This window comes from Carcharodon carcharias, chromosome 9 (assembly GCF_017639515.1).
Source record: "Carcharodon carcharias isolate sCarCar2 chromosome 9, sCarCar2.pri, whole genome shotgun sequence".
NCBI lineage: Eukaryota > Metazoa > Chordata > Chondrichthyes > Lamniformes > Lamnidae > Carcharodon > Carcharodon carcharias.
In genome coordinates, this window is record NC_054475.1 from 16,704,637 (window position 1) to 16,728,543 (window position 23,907).

General features: G+C 45.8%; 1 protein-coding gene across 6 annotated transcripts in view; it reads right to left on the bottom strand.

The window, feature by feature from the left end:
• Window positions 1-23,907, bottom strand: part of srgap2 (SLIT-ROBO Rho GTPase activating protein 2) — a 248,300-nt gene that overhangs the window by 49,492 nt on the left and 174,901 nt on the right. For all 6 annotated transcript variants that reach the window (XM_041195352.1, XM_041195351.1, XM_041195350.1 and 3 more), the window contains exons 3-6: window positions 21,806-21,968; window positions 12,548-12,610; window positions 2,210-2,425; window positions 1,484-1,612 (exon numbers count right to left, since the gene is read on the bottom strand). In XM_041195352.1, the coding sequence (XP_041051286.1) occupies window positions 1,484-1,612; window positions 2,210-2,425; window positions 12,548-12,610; window positions 21,806-21,968 (571 nt within the window). The remainder of the gene's footprint in view (window positions 1-1,483; window positions 1,613-2,209; window positions 2,426-12,547; window positions 12,611-21,805; window positions 21,969-23,907) is intronic.

The following is a 23,907-nucleotide window of genomic DNA, read 5'->3' on the forward strand; positions in this document are numbered from 1 at the left end:
CACATGGCAGTTTGGAACTTAACAGAGGGGCGTGCTGTGATGTGATGTGATGTGATGCATTTTGATAGGCAGAAATGAGGCCAGGCAATATCAACTAAGCAGTATAACTTTAAAAAGGGTACGCGGGTAGAGAGAAACCTGGTGGTCTACGTACACAAGTCTTTGAAAGTGGCAGGACAAGTTGAGAAGGCTGTTAAAGAGCATCTGGAATCCTTGGCTTTATGAATAAAGAAAGAGCGTACAAACGTAAAGAAGTTGTGCTAAACCTTTAGATTCGGCCTCAGCTAGAATAACGTGACATATTCTGAATGCCACACTTTGGGAAGAACGGCATGGCCGTGGAGAGAATGCAGAAGAGATTTACCAGGGATGAGGGACTTCAGATACGTGGAGAGATCAGAGAAACTGAGGTTTCCCTTCTTATAGCGTAAAATGTTAAAAAACATTTCAGAACGGTGTTCAAAGTCAGGAATAGTTTTGAGAGAGTAAATAAGGGGAATCCGCTTTCACTGGGAGATGAGCCAGTAACCTGAGGACACACTTGAAGGTGATTGGCAAAAGAACCAGAAGTGAAGTGAGGAGATTTTTTTTTTTATGCAGCAAGCTGTTGGGATCTGGGACTCACTCACTGAAAGGGTGGAAGAAGCAGATCCAATTGTCATTTCAAAATTATTGGATAAGCATTTGAAGGCAAAACATTTATGGGGAAGCAGCAGGAGAATGGGACTAATTGGATCGCTCTACCAAAGAACTAGCACAAGCACGATGGGCCAAATGACCTCTTTCTGTGCTGCACCTATGATTCCAGGGCAACTCCATCCAAGCAGTCATTATCTAACCATGAGCTGGTTAACAGAAGTACTTCAGACAGGCTCCTCAGCCCTTACATTTTCCACTCTTCTGAAAACATAAAACACAATGACTTTGTTTTTAAAATATGTTTTTAAAATACGAATTATTTCAACATCAGAGTCTTTTGGAAAATAGACACAGGAGGCAGCCATTAGATCTTGGCTGATCTGTACCTTAACTACCTACATGCCTTGGTACCTTAATCCTTAATACCCTTACCTAATAGCTATCAATCTCCATTTAGAAAAGTTCAATTGACCCCCCCCAGCCTCAACATCTTTTTGAGGGGGGAGAGTTCCAGCTTTCCACTCCCCTTTGTGTGAAGAAGTGCTTTCTGACATCACCCCTGAATGGCCTGGCTCGAATTTTAAAGGTTCTGCCCCCTTTGTTCTGGACTCCCACCCCCTCACCCCACCCCACCCCACAAGAAGAGATATATTCTCTCTATCTACCCTATCAAATCCTTGCACCATCTTAAACACCTCGATTAGATCACCCCTTGATCTTCTAAACAGCAAGGGAATACAAGCCTATTCTATGTACGCTGACCTCAAAATTTAACCCACTCAGTCCCTTTGAAGAAGTTTAAGCAGAAAGGTGACAGGCTGGTTAGGACAGATAATGTGCTCACGTCGAGTAGGTCAGACAGGTCATGGATGTAGTACTTGAAGACGGAGCTATTGGTGGCCTCCAGTGCCAGAATGTACTCGTTCCTCGCCTTTACTGCCTTGAGTTTGTTCTCTGTGTATTTTGCCTGACGCTGGGAAGAAAACAGAAACAAGAAAGAGTTAAACAATCTCTAGCGCACGTGTGGGAGGGGCCAAATACATTTTTTTTAAAAATTGAAAAACCTAAACTTAGTGACCAATGATCAACACAGGTGGGGGAATGGGAAGCTGGGATTTTAAAGCCGGGGTTTGCAAAGCTTTAAACAAAACTAGAGAGACGAGATTCAAAAGGGTGTGCCCCACTGTGCAGTCAGTGATTAACAACTCCAACCTGAAGTGCAGTTCTACAGGTCTTTCACCGAGTGGAATGCAGCAAACTGAATAAGCAAGGCCCCCGATCTGGACCGCGTTCTCTCATCTCAGTTACGCTGATGGTTAGGATGGTACAACTAGCTTTAGTTGCTGAGGAGTCAGGGGGCATCAGCCAGGGTTCCTTCAAGTGATGTCTCTCCAGTCACCTTGCTGAAAATGCTGAGGAGAGATTGAGGCTTGGAGAGTCTGTTAACACTCTCAGTTGTAGTTCATGCACTAACAACAGCCACTAGGACAAAACAGAGGGAGAGGAAGAAGAAAAGGGGAGAGAGGAATGGGAAAGGAGGAAAAGAGGACAACATTTTAAAATGCCAAACCTTCTCTTTCATTTTCTCGATCTTGCGGACTGAGCTACGTCTCTGGTGCTTCTCCTCAAATCGAATGTTTGCCGCTGGATCTGGGGAGCGTCCGACCAGACGATCCTCCTGCTTCACAGAGCGGCCAATCTGTTTCTCCTCCTGTTTCTCTGCCTCCTTCAGTTTGCCCTCTGCACTAATGCTGTCAGCATTGTACATGTGATAGGTCTTCATAACCTGCAGAACAGGGACACTCAGTCACAACACACATTCCCATTAACATAGGATTTTGCCTTCAACAAACGTTAATGTTTGGAAATGGAGCCCTCGACAATTATCATCAAACACTCCGAGGACAGGTACAGCACAGGGTTAGATACAGAGTAAAGCTCCCTCTACACTGTCCTCATCAAACACTCCGAGGACAGGTACAGCACAGGGTTAGATACAGAGTAAAGCTCCCTCTACACTGTCCCCATCAAACACTCCCAGGACAGGTACAGCACAGGGTTAGATACAGAGTAAAGCTCCCTCTACACTGTCCCAATCAAACACTCCCAGGACAGGTACAGCACAGGGTTAGATACAGAGTAAAGCTCCCTCTACACTGTCCACATCAAACACTCCCAGGACAGGTACAGCACGGGGTTAGATACAGAGTAAAGCTCCCTCTACACTGTCCACATCAAACACTCCCAGGACAAGTACAGCACGGGGTTAGATACAGAGTAAAGCTCCCTCTACACTGTCCCCATCAAACACTCCCAGGATAGGTACAGCACTGGGTTAGATACAGAGTAAAGCTCCCTCTACACTGTCCCCATCAAACACTCCCAGGACAGGTACAGCACAGGGTTAGATACAGAGTAAAGCTCCTTCTACACTGTCCCCATCAAACACTCCCAGGACAGTTACAGCACAGGGTTAGATACAGAGTAAAGCTCCCTCTACACTGTCCACATCAAACACTCCCAGGACAAGTACAGCACAGGGTTAGATACAGAGTAAAATTCCCTCTAAACTGTGATAAATAATTGCACAATTTGGTCTCTGTACAAACATGAAATGGGGTGGGTGTAAGTGGATCATGAGACCATTCAGCCCCTTGACTCAGTCCCACCACTCAATTACATCATAACATACGGCATGACACTAGGAAGTTCTGAGGAACAAAGGGACCTTGGAGTGTGTGTCCATAGATCACTGAAGGCAGAGGGGCATGTTAGTGGGGTGGTGAAAAAGGCATATGGGACACTTGCCATTATCAATCGAGGCATAGATTACAAAAGTAGGGAAATCATGTTGGAGTTGTATAGAACCTTGGTGAGGCCACAGCTGGAGTACTGTGTGTAGTTCTGGTCGCCACATTATAGGAAGGATGTGATTGCACTGGAGGGGATGCAGAGGAGATTCACCAGGATGTTGCCTGGAATGAAACATTTAAGTTATGAAGAGAGGTTGGATAGACTTGGGTTGTTTTCGTTGGAGCAGAGAAGACTGAGGGGTGACCTGATCGAGGTGTACAAGGTTATGAAGGGCTTGGAGAGGGTGGATGGGTAGCAGGTCTGACAGCATCTGTGGAGAGGAACATTGTTAACGTATCGAGTCCGTATGACTCTTCACCAGAACTAAGGAAAATTAGAAAAGAGGTGTAATATAAGCTGGTTTAAAGGGGGGGGGGGGGGGGCGGGACAGGTAGAGCTGGGTAGAGGGCCAGTGATAGGTGGAGATTGCCAAAAGATGTCATGACAAAAGGACAAAGAGGTGTTGACACTGGTGATATTATCTAAGAAATGTGTTATTAAGGGTGACATTAAGGGTAGAAAGCAGGACAAGCAAAGTACAGATAGCCCTAGTGGAGTGGGGTGGGGGGGGTGGGTCGGGGAAGGACTGAAATAGGCTAAAAGGTAGAGATAAAACAATGGATGGAAATACATTTAAAAATAATGGAAATAGGTGGGAAAAGAAAAATATATATAAATTATTGGAAAAGGGGGGATTGGAAAGGGGTTGGGGATGGAGGAGAGAGTTCACGATCTAAAGCTGTTGAACTCAATATTCAGTCCGGAAGGCTGTAAAAGTGCCTAGTCGGAAGATGAGGTGCTGTTCCTCCAGTTTGCATTGAGCTTCACTGGAACAATGCAGCAGGCCAAGGACGGACAGGGTGGTGTGTTGAAATGGCAAGTGACAGGGAGGTCTGGGTCATGCTTGCGGACTCTGTATGCAAGCATGACCCAGACCTCCCTGTCGCTTGCCATTTCAACACTCCACCCTGCTCTCATGCCCACATGTCTGTCCTTGGCTTGCTGCAATGTTCCAGTGAAGCTCAACGCAAACTGGAGGAACAGCACCTCATCTTCTGACTTGGCACTTTACAGCCTTCTGGGCTGAATATTGAGTTCAACAATTTTAGATCATGAACTCTCTGCTCCATCCCCACCCCCTTTCCGACCCCCCCCTTTTCCAATAATTTATATAGATTTTTCCCACCTATTTCCATTTTTAAAAAATGTATTTCCATCCATTGTTTTATCTCTACCTTTTAGCCTATTTCGATCCCTTCCCCCCACCCCACTCCATTAGGGCTATCTGTACCTTGCTTGTCCTGCTTTCTACCCTTAATGTCACCATTTGCACATTTCTTAGATAATATCACCACCTTCAACACCTCTTTGTCCTTTTGTCCAAGACATCTTTTGGTTATCTCCACCTATCACTGGCCCTCTATCCAGCTCTACTTGTCCCACCCCCCCCTTAAACCAGCTTATATTTCACCTCTTTACCATTTGTCCTTAGTTCTGGTGAAGAGTCATACGGACTTGAAATGTTAACTGTTTTCCTCTCCGCAGATGCTGTCAGACCTGCTGAGTTTTTCCAGGTATTTTTGTTTTTGTTTCGAATTTCTAGCATCCGTTGTTTTTCGCTTTTATGAATAGGGAGCAGCTGTTCCCCTTAGTTGAAGGGTCAGTTATGAGGGGACACAAGTTCAAGGTGAGGGGCAGGAAGTTTAGTGGGGGGATGTGAGGAAAAACTTTTTTTCCCCAGAGGGTGGTGATGGTCTGGAATGTGCTGCCTGGGAGGGTGGTGGAGGCGGGTTGCCTCACATCCTTTAAAAATTACCTGGATGAGCACTTGGTACATCATAACATTCAAGGCTATGGGCCATGTGCTGCTAAATGGGGTTGGGTAGGTAAGTCAGGTGTTTCTCACGTGTCGGTGCAGACTCGATGGGCCGAAGGGCCTCTTCTGCACTGTGTGATTCTGTACCTGAACTCCACTCACCTTTAATCCTATCTCCTATCCCTTAAACCTCCTACCCAACAAGGATCTATCGATCTCAGTTTTAAAATTTTTCATTGACCCCTAGCATCCACATCTCTCTTTGGGTAGAGAGTTCCAGATTTCCACTCCCCTCTGTGTGAGTAAGTGCTCCCTAACAGCACCCCGGAACAGCCTGGCTCCTATTTTAAGGAGACACCCCCTTATTCTGGCCTCCCCCAGCAGAGGAAATAGTTTCTCTCTATCTACGCAATCAGATCCTTTAATCGTCCTGAACACCTCTTAAGTGTGTGATTACATGTGCTTACCATGTGTGCTTAAAGCTGACAGAGTTTGCGAAAGAAATTCTGACTATAAAGAACATCTGCTCACTGAGGCATCGTACTTGACTACAACGTAAAAATCTATTAACAACAGAACCCAGTATTGCAAAATGTTGCTGTTGGTACAAGTGCTGACAACGATGGAGTTATTTCAATGTCTGCTTTTGGCATGTTTCCAGGGAGACTTTCGTCCACAGACCAGCGCCTGGTGCCATGGAACTGCAGCTGTAGTTTCTGCTGACGAGCAATCCTGCAGTCTCTGCTCTCTCAGCAGTACGAGGGGGAGTCAGGCCCAGCCCTGTAGCTGAGGGACAGGGTCAGCAACTGGGTCCACCGTCCATCCTGCTGGGGGGGACACAAAACAGATGCTTCCCAGCACCAGTCACACTGCCAACGCTGGTTGAGGCCCGGCAGCAGTTCTTGGACAAAATGGCACATTGGGAGAGCAGGCCTCAGGGTGCAAAATAATCCCCCAGTAAAAGAACTAAACTTCTGTTTCATTCTGCAATGAGGATAACAGGCAATATACCAATTTTGACTTCCCATCATACCGTATCTCTGTTGTTCAGTGATTATATCCCCCCCACCAAATAACATTGTCAAATGATGCAGTCTGCAACAAGCCAGGGTAGTCAGTTTGAGGAACATTTGAAGAACATGGGGATAGGAATGCTGTGCATCAAACTCTATTAAACTTTCCTCAAAACAATCCCGTGAGTGGGCTGGTTGACCTGTTTCAACACGTCGTTAGAAATCATTTCACATAAATAGGCTAATGACTATATTACGATAGACAGAGTCAGGAATTCATCACTGGCTCTGCACTAAATATATCACAACTAAGGGAATTAAACTCCCAGATGTTGAGCAGTTTTAAGATATTGAGCTGGAATCTCAGTCATGGTGAAAAAAGGTCATGGAAATTGTTTCATTTTTGTGAAATTGCATTGGGACAAACTTTAAATTAATTCTCTGCACAGAGAAACCAGAACAATTTAGGAGATTGAGTAAATGCGTCTTGGTGGAATATCTTGTTAATTAGATGGAAAATTTGTAACAGTGCACAAAATTAGAGCAGTTTAATTTCCATTTTCAAGAGATCACCAACTAGATAGTATTAATAATTTGTAATAACTCTGAAAGCGGAACTTAAGTGAAACTACAGCCACCACCAGTTCATGACAGTTTTCTCCCTATGTGCTCACTGACCCTCTTGCTCCACTTCAGCTCCACAGATCTTCAAACACCCATTGGTGCTTCAACCAGAGGGAATTCCCCATGTAGGCAGCTGGACAGCACAGGAATACTGAACTGCAGGTCATCACAACTAAGGCCATGAACATACACCTTCCACCAGGAGGTCACTAGACAACAATCAGGAGAGGGAGTCCTGGCCAGATCCTGAAGTCCCATCTGGTTAAGTCAGCCAGACCCAAGGTTCTCCTGATCTACATGCCTCAATGACAGATCAGCAGTGGGTTTACCCACAAACTAGCTGAAGATTTGGGTCTCCCCTTCTGAATCACCCTTTTTCAGAAGCTCAAAGTTGAAACTCTTTACTTCCTTCCAGTGTCCTTTCCACTTAAAAGCTACAGGTTTTAAGCTCCAAGCTCGACCTCATCTAACTACCTCTTCCCAATTCATCTCATCCACTTACAAGGATAAGCTTGGTTTAAGTGGATAACACTGGTTTTTGAATCAGAAGTTCATGGGTTCAAACCCCACTCCAGAAACCTGAGCACATGATCCAGGCTAACACTTCATCCAATAAGAATGGAGTGCTGCACTGTCAAAGGTGCTGTCTTTCAGACATCAATCAATCGTCAGTGTGTCAATGTATTGATCCTCAGCACAAACAGAACCAAAGTTTTTTTTGTAATTGCCTCAATATAAGCTGTTTGACACATAAAAGCAAGGAGTTAAACTGAGACAGCAGCGGGACAGGCTTGATGGATGTACCCAACTTTTCAGATCAAAGTTTTGAAGATACTAAGGGGGAACACATTGGATCAAGAGATAAAATATTTCTAATGGAATCTAGGACTAGGGGTTATAGTCTAAAAATGGGAGCCAGACCGTTCAGGAGTGAAATTAGGGAATACTTCTACACACAAAGGGTGGGAGAAGTTTGGAACTCTCTCCCACAAATGGCAATTGATGCTGGATCAATTGTTAATTTTAAATCTGAGATTGGCCAGTTTTTGTTGTCCAAAGGTATTAAACGATATGGGCCAAAGGTGAAGTTAGGTCACAAATCAGCCACGATCTCATTGAATGGCAGAACAGGCTCGAGAGGCTGAATGGCCTCCTCCTGTTCCTATGTTCCATGCTGTTACTGAAGGAGGCATAATCTAAAGTACAAAAGGTGCAGCTTGTAACTGCCTGGATTTAGAGATCACTGGGAGCAGTGAAGACTCTGACCTCAAAATACTCTGAATTCAGGCACACTGACCCAGAAATCAGCAGGGCTATGTTCCCGATGCTTGTGCTGTGATTGAGTCTGTCACTGAACTCTGCACCACCAAGTTTAAGGTCACAGAGTCAGGGGGACTGCTGCCCCCCCACCCCCCAGGGCAGGTTTTCAGCAATTCAGGGGCACGTCGGCAGTGCCCACCACCTACTGAACAAGTGAGTGTGTCTGCCCAGCGACGCCAACATCGTTATCTTCAAACATTCCATTATATACGTGGCATGGTTCACTGATTCAGGGCGAGAGGAATGAAAGAGGAAATGAAGACAAACCAAAGCACAACATGAGAAAAATAGAATGTTTTAATCTGTGCCAAGGCTACTTGTTGTGGTCCAGAGGCCTCTTTCTTTTGTTAAAAGAGGGCGGCAGAATTTTCCAGTTATTCTCGTTCCCAAGAGTCAACCATAAAAAAAATAATTAAAACATCACAAACAAGGTGGAACTGCACTCAAAATAGCACAGTGCAGGACACTCTGACCGTGATTTCAGACTTTTAGAAAAAGAATTATGATCTCAGCAGTTATTTAGTTCCCTTTTTAGATTGGCCCCAGTGAGACCAAGATCAAGGGGCAGTCTAGTCACTGGTTTACATAATCACACATTTGCACTATGAAATCTGGCTACCTTATTGCAGAGCCATTACAATAGACACTGATGCGGGGGAGCACACACAAGGCCATGCCAGATGTTATTAGAAGATGCATTCAGGCTTTAAATCCTCAGAAGCTATCACTGCTGTGCAGTGTCTAAGTCTTTCAAAGAGAGACAGGAGGAATGTGTTTGAAGGCTTCAGGAAAAGGATGTAATAAGAGAAACATACTTATACGTGGCATTTTCCGAAAAAGCCCAGGTGAAAGTTAAATCTTACTGGTTACAACTCTTCATCCTATCATTCATTAGGCTTTTGACCCTTCCACTTCTCCTTCCACTGCCCATGTACCTTCTCCCTATATAGGCTCTATTCGTCCAGTTAAGCCCCTGATAAAAAGCTTTCGAGAAATGCTTTGATTCCCAAAGTTAACTGAGCAAAACGTCAGGAATTTCAGCCATCCTCGCATCTCAATTGTTCATTGACCAGCCTGTATTCTGTGCAATCAACTGTCCTTACCTAGTCAAACCAAAAAACCTATTCAGAGAACTAGACTGCTACCCAGGGAGCTCTGGAGGTGCCAATCCATACAGGGAAAGGTGATTCTGTATTTGGCCTTGCTCTGGTGAAACCTCAGTGGTCTAAATAACATCACGATCTTAATGGAGATTTTGTGTTGACCACCTTCTGCCAGCAATGGGTGGATTATAACCACGGCACGAATTGCATGAACATGAGAGTGCATCAATTCCCCTCCCTTGAGCTTCTGTCAATCTAAAGGTCATCATGGAAAGAAGCCTCAGCAAACATTTTGTTTGGGAAGCCCGGACAGGCAAGCACCTTCCTCCTCATAAACCTCCAACGTGCTCTACAATGACTTGCCTTTCACATGCACAAAGACGTCTCAGAACAAGTTACAATAAGGAGAAAAGAGATACGGTGATTGCCAAAGTATGGGGTTAGGGGGAAGGGGACTGGACAGAGTAGGATAGGCAAAGGCGAAGAGGATTGAAAAGATGGAATGAGGAAAGGAGAGGGATTGGAGAGGGTGGGATGGAGAGCGGAGACACAATCTAAGAAAGGGGGGACTTTGAGGGGAGGCACCATGGAGGGAAGGAAATAAAGAGTCTGAGAGGGCAGCAGTGGAGTGATTGGGCAAACAACTGCTGAAGGTTAAGGAAAGGGAGTGGGGAGCAAAGTCTGGTGTTATTGGGACTGAATTAGGGCTGTTTTTATTAGAAGAGAGCAGATTAAGGGGCAGCCTGATAGAGGTGTTTAAAATTATAACAGAATTGATAGAAACAGACTGATGCAGTGACTGAGGATCTAGAACAAGGGAATTTGGCTATGAAATTAAATACAAGATTTAGGACAGAGAAAAATTTGTGAAAAGCACAGTCGGAGTTAGTGATTCTAACAAAAATCTTTAAAAATGGGTTAGACAGGCTTCGAAGGAAGGAAGAATAAATGAAGGAGGCACAACGGGTTAAGACAACTTCAACAATGGAGAATTAATATCCAGGGGGACTGACTGGACCAAATGGTCTGTTTGTGTTAAAGCCCTGCCCTCAATGGTTCACTGGAGGGTTGCATTACCAAAGGCCTGTGATGCTAGGAGTTATCACATCAACATGACTCTAACAGACACTGCACAGCATTAAACTGGATCCACTGTTCTTCTGCCTTCACGTCAAGTCCGGAATCATCTTTTCACAGCAGTCACTAATTACGTGGCCATGGAAAACAACCTCAAAGTCATCGCCTTGAGGGTGATGTGGACTCTTGTGTATCTCATCACCAAACCCCTTTCAGCTGCCGCAAAACACATCATTAAAGAGTTAAGCCTCAACATTACAACCTTTTCCTTCAAACTTCAAACACATCCCGTCTGCCTTTCTTTGAAAGGCTTAGACACTGCACAACACTTATAGCTTTGAAGGAAATAAGGCCTTGATGGATTCTGTGAAAACATCTGGAACTGGATCCTGTTTGTCGCCTCACATCTGCTTTTATTGTAACAACATGCAAGATCAAGCATTCTTGAGGTTAGCAAAGCACAAGGACTCCCCCCTTCCAGCCCCTTCCTGTACACCACTACCTGGTTACGGCAGGATCAGAAACTGATTCCTAGGCCTCAGTCCAAACCACTTCTGGAGCAATTGCCGAAGCCGGGGTTCTCAAAATGTCTGACCCTCTTTCCTGTTTAAGTGCTGTGCCTCGGTTCCTCAAGAATGAAAATTTCCCAAGGTGGGGAATGGGAGAACCTTCATTTTCAGGTGATGTGAAGCCCCTTCCAGGTCACGTAAGGGAGATTTATGAATGGGAGAAAATTACAGCTCTTCATCCTGTTGCACTCGGAATTTCAAATCATTAATTCCAAAATAACGCGTTCGATCGGTTGATTTCTCAGCCAGGATTTTGCGAATGCCAGCTTAGTTAATACGGTGCGTGAATGGGATTGAGGATTTGCAGCTATGCATTGTGTAAACATCAGGGAATGATGGTAGAAACTGTGGACAGCTCCTGACCAACAGGAAATGTATATCTCTGTTTTTTTTTAAAAAAACTTTTCCATCAGTCTCAATACATCATTTTGAATGTCTGCCAAGTATTTATATTGGCAGTGCAGCTATCTCTGCTTCATATCCATTCCAAGCTTGCAATGTGAATCCGGAGTTAAGGCTCAGCCAAAGTGAAGCAAAGTCAGGTCGCTTGCGAAGGTTCCTCTCCATAGCATGTTGGTTAGTGCCAAATACCAGGGGGTTTAACTGAACATTCGAGGCACTTTTGAAGAACCCAGCTGACAAGTTAAATGTTTGGGGCAGGTAGAGGATTTTCCTCTCCGTGTTCTTTGAATATTTAAAGCTCTGTTGGGATACCGTTCTTCTCCTGGGCACAAAGGTCTGAGGAACTCTTCTTTGAATCAGTGGTTCAAATTCCAGCCAGAGAGGTGCCACAACGTAGAACCAGACCGGAACCTGGACTCCAGCTGTTGCTCTCAGACCCGTCAGTACAATATAAACAGACTCCAACACATTTCCCAGTAAGGCAGATTTTGCATCAACTCACAAAGGAGGGCACGTGATTATATCCCATTTTCCTGAATTCAGGCGATTGAAACATGCAAGGAGGAATACAGCTGAACCCAGTCCGCCCTTAACTAAATGTCCACAAGTGCGTACCTTCCAGGAAGAGCCACCTGCAAGCGAGCAGCAGCAATGAGCCTGGCAGATCATCCTGCTGAGGAAATTTAGGTCAATTATATCCCTAAAATTGGAGCCAGGCCGTTCAGAGGTGATGTCAGGAAGCACTTCTTCACACGAAGGGGAGTGGAAATCTGGAACTCTCTCCCCCAAAAATCTGGCTGGGGGGTCAATCGAAACTGAGGTTGATAGATTTTTGTTGGGTTAAGGGTATTGAGGGTTATGAACCAAGGCGGATAAATGGAGTTAAGATACAGGTTAGCCAAGATCTAACAGAAGGGTAAAACAGGCTTGAGGGGATGAATGGCCTCCTCCAGTTCCTTGGTTCCCGTACCTCGATTAGCATTGTGGTTAGCGAACTTGGCAAATGAGGACTGAACTTGGGGGCTTTGGTAGGCAATAAATGACACAGTTAGCCACCAAGTTATGATGGGGAGCAGAAGCAGTGATGCTTTGGTGTCACTGAATAGGTGCAAAGAGATAAATCACACTCACCGTGTACAACTCGTTCAAAACCTTCATCAGATCTTCGTGCAGCTGCCCACCAACCTCCTTGCTCTGTAATCAGGAAGAAAGCTGGGTTAAAGCAAGGTACAGACTGCTCGTTCTTCCTGTAAGTGTTAAGCCACTGTCACCAAAAGCTAGCCCCCACAGGAAGCCAACACTGACATTGTTGTGCAAGGTCAAATGGCCTCTGCTGTGCAGAAATATCTATAAGCGAGGTCTGACACTGATGTCATCTCATCAACAGTAACTCAGCCAGGGCACTCTTTTAAGTTTCTACACGCTGAAAAGACTAATAAATCCCAAGCTGATTACTGGGGATTTCACAATGCCGTGTCCTGCTCTAGGAACTGGGAGACCTGGGTTGAATTCAGCTCAGGTGAATGGGATAAAACTCACCTCCCTCTACTGGTCATAAGCTTGTGCCTGGTTTGGGAAGTCTCAGCGTACACCCATGCATACTGTCACATCACATCAATTCTAAAATGTTACAGCATAAATCTGGGATTGAGCCAAACTGCATGGAATCTCCAAAGTGGAGTGAATCTGGATTCAGATATCAAAATAAAGAACAAAATACTGCAGATGGAAATCTAAAATAAAACATAGAGAATGCTGGAAACACACAGCAGCTCAGGCTGTTCGGTGGAGAATGAAGCACAATTAATAACATATATATATATATATATTCAGGATTTATAGGGTAAATGCAGGGTACAAGAGAGTCTGACTTCATTTATGTGAGTGAGACAGTGAAACATAGCGAGAGGGAGAGATCAGAGAGAGAGAGAGAGAGAGCGAGAGAGGGAAACAGGTTTAAAAATGTATCTAAAATTAGAGGATTAAGGACTAAGGCCAAACCAATCTCTCCAAAATGTGTTGTTACTTAATAGTAAAATAGAAACCAACCACTGAGCTATGTTTCCTTATGCTGAAGGATGTCACAAATTGTGGTTTACTGTTTAAAATAATGTTGGAAATGCCACTTGCTCTTCACACTGATTTCCCTAGAGCAGATAAATTGTGCACTAAATTAGTGCAGGTGAACAGGGGAGGAGGATTCTAGGATGTTGGAGGATGAATTAGGCACTGGTATAATAATTTCAGCATTCCCTATCTGTACCTAGCAACAGGAGAGTGCACACGTACGCGAGATGCTGCATGTGGGAGGGGGGCCGATGCAAGACTAAAGGAGAATTCGAAATGTGTCACGTGCAGCAGTGTGTTGTGCACAAGACCACAGTTCTGCTCAAGTGACACTATTTTATGTGAAGTTTTTCACCACATTTTGTGCTTGAGGTGAGGTATATTCGTGGAGAGTGCAATCACATTATTTCAGCCCTCCCGTTCCTGGTGGAGTACAGCAAAAGAAAATGCAGAGTAAAGTTCCCTCAACCTTGCCCCAAAATCAGTCATATGCACCATTGCTCCAATGTGAACCACAGCTTCCTTGTGCTCTCTCTCTCAGTGGGAGCGCCGAGTGATCAGCAGCTCTTCCCCAGAAGACAAGGGAAAACTGCCCCAAACCCATTACATAGAAGCATCCAGCAGACAGAGACTTCCAACCCTATCAGTCTGGGTAGGGTTCAAACCAGAGGTGAAAGGACAGTGCAACAACCCATTGCACAACCCAGTCACAACGGCCCACGGCTCTATGTTCACACAGGCCTTTGTGTTTGACCTATCCCAACGTCGCCAGGTTTTAAACGGAGAAAGTTTCCCAAGAAAAACAAGGACTACGTTTGCGCAAAACAACAACAGGAGCCGGGAGCTCGGCCTGACACTCGGAATCAGCAATCCCTTGTTCTCAACTTCCCCTTTTACAACTGGAAGCCTGACGAACTTCTCCTTTCTGCCTGCAATGTTTTTGTGAATAACCAATGCACCCAGTTTGCACAAAATTACTGTCTCACAGAAAAATCACTGCAGCTTTGAGTGGGACAAGGGTAAGGGGTGGTTTAACGCACAGGCCCACAGGCTCAGCTAATGGCCCATGCAGACATGGGGCCTCCAGTCAAATGAAGTAGACTCCTTTCAGTGTCGTATATTGTGATACAATTTGCTTCATTACTAATGCAGTTTGTAAACGCTCCACCCAACACCTAAAATCAGATTTTCTGGATACCAAAAGATCACTGTTTGGGGATCATTCTGTGCACAAAATGGCTTCAATGTAATTAATTAAGATACTTCAACAGCATAAGGACTTCTAAGTACAAGATTTTTTTTTAAAAAGAGGTGAAGGTTTGTTTAACAAATCAAAGCGTCAGGTTTCAATGCTCATGATTTGAAGCTCCCAGGGTAATATGTGGACTTGAGAGTTGTTTTCTAGAAACTATTGCTCCCCAGTGTGTAGCCTCCATTCATTTCATACCCCAGTGTATTGCCTGGCCGGTGGCAGCTATCGAGCTGCCTGTGGGAGGGGGTACCTAGTGCAGAGTCACAGGCCCTGCAGAACACAAATTATCAACTGATAAGGAGGTCTATTTGCCAAGGTCAAAACTTGGTCAACATTACAATTTATTTGTTTTCTCAGTAAGACCGACTGCAGAGTCACTGACTTGGGGTTGGGCAAGTGGGCAGAGGCTAAATTACAAATTTCAAGCAGATTTTTCAACTGTCTGAAAAACCAGGTGAAGGATGAAGGTGATTGCTGATGGTTTGCTGACAATTATGTTCTTGCTTTTTCAAAAAAAAAAATCAACTGCTTCAGAATTATGCTACGCCGTATTCTTGAGGGGCCACTGAATCTTCCCTCTCCCTCCTCCCAGTAACACTGAAGTTCATTCTTGCATCCTTCCTGTCACCAGGGCTGATGTCAAGTCCCTCAGCACAGACTGGCTACCATTCAAATCAACCAACATGATGAAAAACAGATTATCCAGTCATTATCACACTGCTGTTCGGGGGAGCTTGCTGTGCACAAATTGGTTGCCATGTTTTCTAAGTTACAACAATGACTACACTCAAAGGAACTTCATTAGCTGTAAAGTGCTTCGAGACATCCAGTGGTCGTGAAAAGCTCTATATAAATTAAGTTTTTCTTTTCTTTCATTTGCAGAATCTGTTTCACTCAGGAAAAGTTAAATGGATGTTGAATTCCATTGCTGGACACTAGTGCTGGTGGAAGTAAATCAGTCTATGCTCATTACTATAATGTGTAATACCATGGAGGACATTCAATAGCCAGAGTCTCTCACTCTGAGCCAGCACCTTCATTTCCCATGAGGGGTTTACTGTGATCCTAAACCGATAAGCATGCTGTATTTTGTGGTTGTCTCTAACCCACCATGCAATCCCACCGTGAGCTGTTGATTTCTGCCCCACTCCACTTTTAGATGAATGTGACTTGCATTTTCTAAGTTTCTCTTGGGGTAAATCAGGGGGCCAAGTTCACAAAGGAAATGTTAGATTACAATCAGAATGTTGTGTTTGAGTATTAAACACAGTTATAAAGAAGAATGGCAGTGAAGGAGAAGTTTCCCTCGCTTGGATTCTATGCAATGGGAGTCAGTTTAGCCGATAGGGATCCTGCAACATGCAGGTACTGACATGGATGAGTAGGGATTCAAAGCTGTAATGGGAAATGACAACTCCTAAAGGCAGAATGAAACATTAACATTTCAGATGCTCTCAATGGTCATCATTCTCTCTGCTGTACTTGCCTAGAGGAAGGGCTGCCTGTGTGAAGAATATTAGTGTTTCACACTGCTTGTAGGAGTAGCCATATTTTAAAAATTCTTTCATGGGATGTGAGTGTTGCTGGGAAGACCAGCAATTTTTTTTTTTGAGGAGGTAACAGAGAAGGTTGATAAGGGCAATGCTGTTGATGAGGTGTATATGGATTTTCAACAGGTATTTGATACAGTGCCACACAACAGACTTGTGAGCAAAATTCTAGCTCATAGAATAAAAGGGAAAGTAGGCACTTGGATATGAAATTGGTTGAGTGACAGGAAAGAAAGTAGTGATAAATGGTTGCTTTTCAGATTTGAGGAAGGCTTGTAGTGGAGTTCACCAGGAATCAGTGTTGGGGCCCTTGCACTTCCTAATATACATTAATGACCTAGATTGTGATATTCAGGGCTTGATTTCAAAATTTGTGCATGTTACAGAGATTGGAAGCACGTGATGAGGATAGTCTCAAACTTCAAAATGACATAGACATGTTGGTGAATTGGGCAGACAAATGGCAGATGAGGTTCAATGCAGAGAAGTGTGAGGTGATTCATTTTAGCAGGGAGAATGTGGAGACACAGTATCAAATAAAGTTAGAAACTCTAAAGGAGGTGCAGGGACAGAGGGACCTCAGTGTATAATTATATGAGTCATTGAGGATGGCAGGGCATGTTGAGAGAGCAGTTAACAAAGCATATGGTATCCTAGGTTTTATTAATAGGGGCATTGAGTACAAGAGCAAGGAAGTCATGTTAACCTTGTATAAGAACACTAGTTAGGCCTTATCTGGAGTACTGCATTCAGTACTGGCCACCATACTTGAAGAAGGAGGTGAAGGCATCGGACAGAGTACAGAGGAGATTCACAAGAATGATTCCCGTGGTGAAGAACTGTAGCTATGAGAATAGATTGGAGAGGTTGGGTCTGGTTTCCTTGGAGAAAAGGCAGCTGAGAGGAGACTTGACAGAGGCATTCAAAAACCTGAGGGGTATGGATAGGATAAATAGTGAGGAACTGTTCCGCTCAAGAGTACATCAGGAACTAGAGGGCACAGATTCAAAATAATGGACAAAAGGAGTGGAAGCGACGTGAGGAAAAATATTTTCACCCAGAGGGCTGTTGGAGTCTGGAACAAATTTCCTGAAAGGGTGGTGGAGGCAGGTTTGATCGAGGTATTCAAAAGGGTATTAGATTGCTATCCAAAAAGAGAGAACGTGCAAGGTTACTGAGATAAGGCAGGGGAGTGGGATTAGGTAGATTGCTCTTTTAGTGAGCCAGTGCAGACTCGATAGGCTGAATGGCCTCCTTCTGCACTGTGATTTGTTGCCCATCCTTAATTGCTCTTGAACTGAGTGGATTGCTAGGCCATTTCAGAAGGCAGTTAAGAATCAACCACATTGCTAAAGATCTGGAGTCAAATGTAGGCCAGACCAGGTAAGGATGGCAGATTTTCTTCCCTAAAGGACCAGATGGGTTTTTACAAAAATATAGTTGTCATGGTCACCATTACTGAGGCTAGCTTTTAATTCCAGATTTATTAATTGAATTTAAATTCCATCAGTTGCCATAGCGGGATTTGAACCCATGTACCCAGAGCATTAACCGGGGGCTCTGGATTACTAGTCAAATTACATTATTAATACACCACCATCTCCCCCGCCCCTTCCCCATTGCAACCCCGAACTCCAACCAGCCCAGTTCGAATGACAAATATTTAGTCCTGTAGCTCCTGGACATTTACATCATTAGGGTGAAGTCAGTGAATTACAGGCCAGGTTTTTAATTCTGGCTGAGCAGATCTGTAGCTCGATATTCCGCCCACCCCCAGGTGCCAATGGAACTCACACCAGTTGAAAGTCTTTCAGGCCTTTTAAAAGGCAAAGTCTTTTGCTGGAGTAGGGTGATCAATGGCTGACACGATTGTCTTCTCTTGTTGGGACTGAAGAATTTGAGAGAGAAAACGTCAGCCTATTTGAGCTTTGGCAGCTCTCTATTAGAAGGTCTTGTGCTGCAGTGGGTGGTGTCCCTGCCTCCGAGCCAGAAGTCCCGCTCCTAGACTTGATGGCAAAGGAAGGTGAGTTTACAATATGGCCAAACAGGTTGAGTATCAACCTGTAAATCCTTCCAATATAAGCAATGACAGACAGTAAGAGTTGGAAAGATTCCAGGTCAGTCGCGTGGTGGATAAGAAATTGAAGTCACTCCCATCACCGTTAACAGCCTCAGGCTATAACATGCATGTAAAAGTGTATGTTGCCACAGCAACTCTGACTCCTTGGGGCTGGTTGTTCTGTTGGCTGGACGGCCATTGTGGATCAGATTGGTGCCAACAGCATGGGGTTTGATCCCTGATCTCTTTGTGCTGGATCCAGGACCTGCCTCCTTGCCCTGCCCATGGAGAAGGCCAGGGCACTGTGAGTCAGACCTACCTTAGGGCAGAAAACTGAAGAAGCAGCAGCTCTCGACTCTGACTTACAATGGCAGATTAGTCACAGTAATGCAAATAACCTCTTGCTGGGAACAAGGTTACCTCAGTTACGTAGGTGAAGCAGGGCCTCCAGCTGAATGTTTTCGGGTATGAATGGACTATATGTAGGGTGTAGAGTGAAGGAACCTCTTACAGTTCCAATTCAGATCCAATCTATTGCCCATCAAACGACGAGCTTGTTCCCATTTTTATTCATAGCAAGGTCAACAATTCCGCTCCTCAAACCACTTTCAGATGATTACAGTCCTGCTTTGCCAGGCACACAGCCCCACCAGTCCCCGCCTGCCATCAGCAGATCCATGAAGTCACTTCCAATTTAGGGCCAATCCCTGGAGCAGAAACATGTGTCCACCACAAACATTTAATCCAAGGAGCATCAGCGTAGTGATTCAGAGGAATCTGCTGGCATCGCCAGTGACCACATGTAAAAGCTGTGCTGATAATGTGCTGCTTCCCTGCTGATTTCTGTGTGGATGGATACTAAAGCTCCTACAAATCACCTCTCACAAATAAAAGACATGGTCCCCAAACAATAGCTCAGTGGATGCATGCACTTTACAGTGTGGCATTCAGCCATACATAGTGAAGAATATCCAACCTACGGCATGTGCTCAGTTATCTGATCTCACTAAGACTAGGGGTGGTCAGATGAAGGGAGTTGCCTTTGGCTGCAGTATTGTTGGTCTAGGGAAATGAGGAATACAATATCAACTCAAGTTCCCATTCCCGATCACTTTGCAGTGACCCCTTCCTGAAAAGCAGAGGTCAGATGAAGGACTGGATCTGATTTGGAATGTGAACTCGCAGATTCTTACCGCTCAGGGTTACGCGTGAAGAATAATTGACTGGGTGGGGGGCGTGGAGAGATGCCAGAACCTTTGAACCCTAACCCAGAGGAGGAAGGGAAAAAATTGCAAAGGCCTCTCTGTGTATTCTCTACATCTGCTAAACACAGCTGGAAAACTCAGTCACACTTAATCCACCCTCTCCCATTTATACTCTCACTCTCAAGCAGCAGGCAACTGAGTGATAGAATTAAAAATAACTGTTACGGAGCAGCATAATGGAGTCTCAAGGGCAATTAGGGATGGGCAATAAATGCCAGCCTAGCCAGCGATACTCAGAGATCCCAAGAATAAGTAATAAGAAAAGAAATTCCTCCAATAATCTAATTTAAACAGAAACTTCAATCCTTGAAACAGATGATGTGAATGCAAGAATCTCTCGAGTGATGTGTCCATTGTTGCAGACCGAATGGTAACACAACTAACTTCAGCTTCTCTTAGCCTCAAGATCCACAGAGTCCAAGCCAATAGACTCAGTGGATTAAGAATCCTCTGAAGAGGATTAGACTGGATAAACCGTCAAACTCATTAAACACTGGTAAACGTCATCAATTTAAGATTTATTTTCTTAAATTACTTTAATAATTTTCTCAACCCTTTCAGAAGGGAGGCTAATTTTTGGATTTCAAGGGATATTTTGAAAATGGATTAAATTTTCCCCGGCTCAGCTTCGTTGGTCATTTCTTCCTTCAGTTTTAACCTTCTGAAAATAACAATGTCTCCTACAAAGATGGCGTGAGATCGTTTTAACTCAAAATTCTTTTTATTTTTAGTCCTTCTAGCTACAACCTCAACTTCACCTTTGACCTGTTCTTTTCTGCTCCACCTCCCTCGCCTCGGTTTTTGGCCTTAGTGGGTTAAGATGATGTTTCCCACTCTTCTATAATGCACTGCTTAAACGACCTGCCAGGAAGAAAAGGACCCTGCAGATTTTCTAATCTGTTCTGGTCAACTGTGAAAACAAGGGGATGGGATAATGCCCCATTTCAGACACCAAGGCCTACATTTTCATCCTCGAGATGGGTAATGGGGTCTGGAAAATTCCAGGCTTGGCCCACTTCCTAGGAAGAAAGTTCCGCAAGGACTGGATTTTCGTTGTGGGAGGTGGGGTAGGGTTGGGTTGTTGCGGTGGGGAGGGGCGTTGGTGGGCTGGAGTCAGGCCAGAGGACCCAGGAGAAAGTTCAGAGGCAGCCACAGGGTCTGCTGGGTGCTGAGACAGGTGGTTTAAAAGGCCCACCTCGGTGCTGTGGGACTTATCCCCCAGTTATAATGAAAACAGAAAGGCCCTCTAGCCCTCACCTCTCTCACCAACCCCCCTACCCCCCCATACACTCCTTATGCCTCATTCATGCCATCTAATGCCACCCCACCCATTCTGCATGGTCCCTCATGATTTCATGCCAAGCTATGCCCGTCCCAAACAACCCCTATGGCCACTCATTCCCCCAAGCCAAGCTCTGCCCTCCCACCCACTCCCTATGACCCTCATTCCCCCATGTCAAGTTGTGGCACCTCCATTCCCATTGACCCACTATACTCCGTATAGAACCAATGAACCCTATCCATGACCATTGGTTCCATACAGTGTATAGTGGGTCAATGAACCCTTAAGTGTCAATAGGATGTGTTTAAAAAAAGGTTTAAAAAGTCATTCATTCATAACTTTCCTATATGTTAAATCAAATCATTTTACTACAGTCAATAAAAGTGTCAATCATCCAGACCATTTGAGGCTTCAATAGAAGAAACTGCAGGCATGTGAAACCTCTAAACCTTGTGTAAATAAAGATTGTGCAATTGACAGCAGAGATCAGAGAGCCAGATCTGTCAATCAAGCAATGTTTTCTCTGGGAATCAGGTGTTTTTGCACTCTAATGGATGTCTGGCCTATCAGTCCAAAATACATAATGTGGCTCAGGAACAACATTAACACTGGTTTGACTGTGATTCACTTTATAATGAGATGGTTTGTGGGCATTTCTGGACTTGGACATGAAGAATTGCTACTGGGGCAAAGGACTGCAGGGAAGGAGTGGTGCAGGAGGTGGCGAGAGATAAACAGCTGTGGAAGCCTAACCCAGCAAGTGTCATTACCCAGGGCGGCAAAACATGGTGGAAATGTCCTGGAATAAAGAACTGCACGAAAATGGGATGGGATGGGGACCGGGGGGGGGGGTAGAAACTGAATGATAGCATTTGCATTCCATGGGATATCAGTGTCAAAAGGAAGCTTCTCACCTTCTTGAAGAGGCGGACAGAGTCGTCACTGACTTGAGTGAAGCGTGGGATGATGTTGTTCAGATAGATATCACTCAGCGTGGTGTGGTCCTTGCTCTCCCTCCTGACCTGGTTCAGTAGCAAATACCAGCAGTTCACAGGAGACAGGATGTTCTGGTCCTTTCTGCAAAACAAAATGTGTCAGAGGAAACATTAAAGGAAAAGGATAAATAGCTTTCATCTGTTCACTGCTTCAGCAACAACCACGCCCCCCACTCCTCCGGCTTCCCTCAGCAACACCCCTCCCCAACACCCCTCCCCCCACTCCCCTCAGCAACACCCCTCCCCCCACTCCCCTCAGGAACACCCGTCCCCCCCACTCTCCTCAGCAACACCCCACCCCCCCACTCTCCTCAGCAACACCCCTCCCCCCACTCCCCTCAGCAACACCCCTCCCCCCACTCCCCTCAGCAACACCCCTCCCCCCACTCCACTCAGGAACACCCCTCCCCCCACTCTCCTCAGCAACACCCCTCCCCCCACTCTCCTCAGCAACACCCCTCCCCCCCACTCTCCTCAGCAACACCCCTCCCCCCACTCCACTCAGGAACACCCGTCCCCCCCACTCTCCTCAGCAACACCCCTCCCCCCACACCCCTCAGCAACACCCCTCCCCCCACTCCCCTCAGGAACACCCGTCCCCCCCACTCTCCTCAGCAACACCCCTCCCCCCCACTCTCCTCAGCAACACCCCTACCCCCCACTCTCCTCAGCAACACCCTCCCCCCCAATCCCCTCAGCAACCCACTCTCCTCAGCAACACCCCTCCCCCACTCCCCTCAGCAACACCCCTCCCCCCACTCCCCTCAGCAACACCCCTCCCCCCACTCCCCTCAGCAACACCCCTCCCCCTACTCCCCTCAGCAACACCCCTCCCCCCCACTCTCCTCAGCAACACCCCTCCCCCCCACTCTCCTCAGCAACACCCGCCCCCCCACTCCCCTCAGCAACACCCCTCCCCCACTCCCCTCAGCAACACCCCTCCCCCCCACTCTCCTCAGCAACACCCGCCCCCCCACTCCCCTCAGCAACACCCCTCCCCCACTCCCCTCAGCAACACCCCTCCCCTCACTCCCCTTAGTAACACCCCTCCCCCCAATCCCCTCAGCAACACCCCTCCCCCTACTCCCCTCAGCAACACCCCTCCTCCCCACTCTCCTCAGTAACACCCCTCCCCCCAATCCCCTCAGGAACACCCCTCCCCCCACTCCCCATCACAACATCCCAAAGAGCTGCACGCGTGCTAAATTACTTTGAAGTGCAATGACATTGCAGGCCAGCATGACCACCATTTTAAAGAACAAGATCCTGAAAACAAGTAGGTTTGAAGGAGCATCTTAAAAGAGCAGAAAGAGGTAGGTTGATGCAGAGGTTTGGGAGGGAATTTCAGGCCTTAGGGTCTAGACAGTTAAAGGCCCACTGCCAATAGGTGCTACATTGAGCCTTCAGCATTGCCGGGCTGGCAAGAGGTAAAGTACCTGAGTGTAGACTGTTACTCTCGAAAACTGCCCACTGGCTCTAACCTGGAAAATACAAGCCAGGATAAGATCAGGTTTGGCTGGGATACCATGAGCAGGTACCCCACCAATATACCCAGGGCTAAGCTCGTTCATGCATAATGGCTTCATAGGTAAGGTACCAGCAGGTTGTCAGTCGAGGCCTAAGGACTTAGACAGCAGCCTGGAATCAACATCTTCAGGACTGGGGGAATCAAAACTGAAGAACATCCAAACTCTCGAGATCGATAAGACTCAGCTCAATGGGCTGCCAACCCTCCAGGATTGGCCTGGAGTTTCCAGGGATTGAAGGTGAAACTCAATGACGCTACTGAGATACTTGCGATTGGCCTGAGGAAGGTAAGGCACTGTGAGAATGGATGTGCTGGATGACCAATGTGGCGGGTGGGGGTGGGGGGGACAAATGGGGACGGAGCAGTTGGCGGCAAGAGGTCATGTGATGAAATTCCCAGGAATAAATTCGGAGTTGGTAACCCTATGTCAGTGCTAAAGGGGTTAACATGCTGGCCTGAAGCCAGCAGGTGCTAGAACAGAAATGCGCTGGAA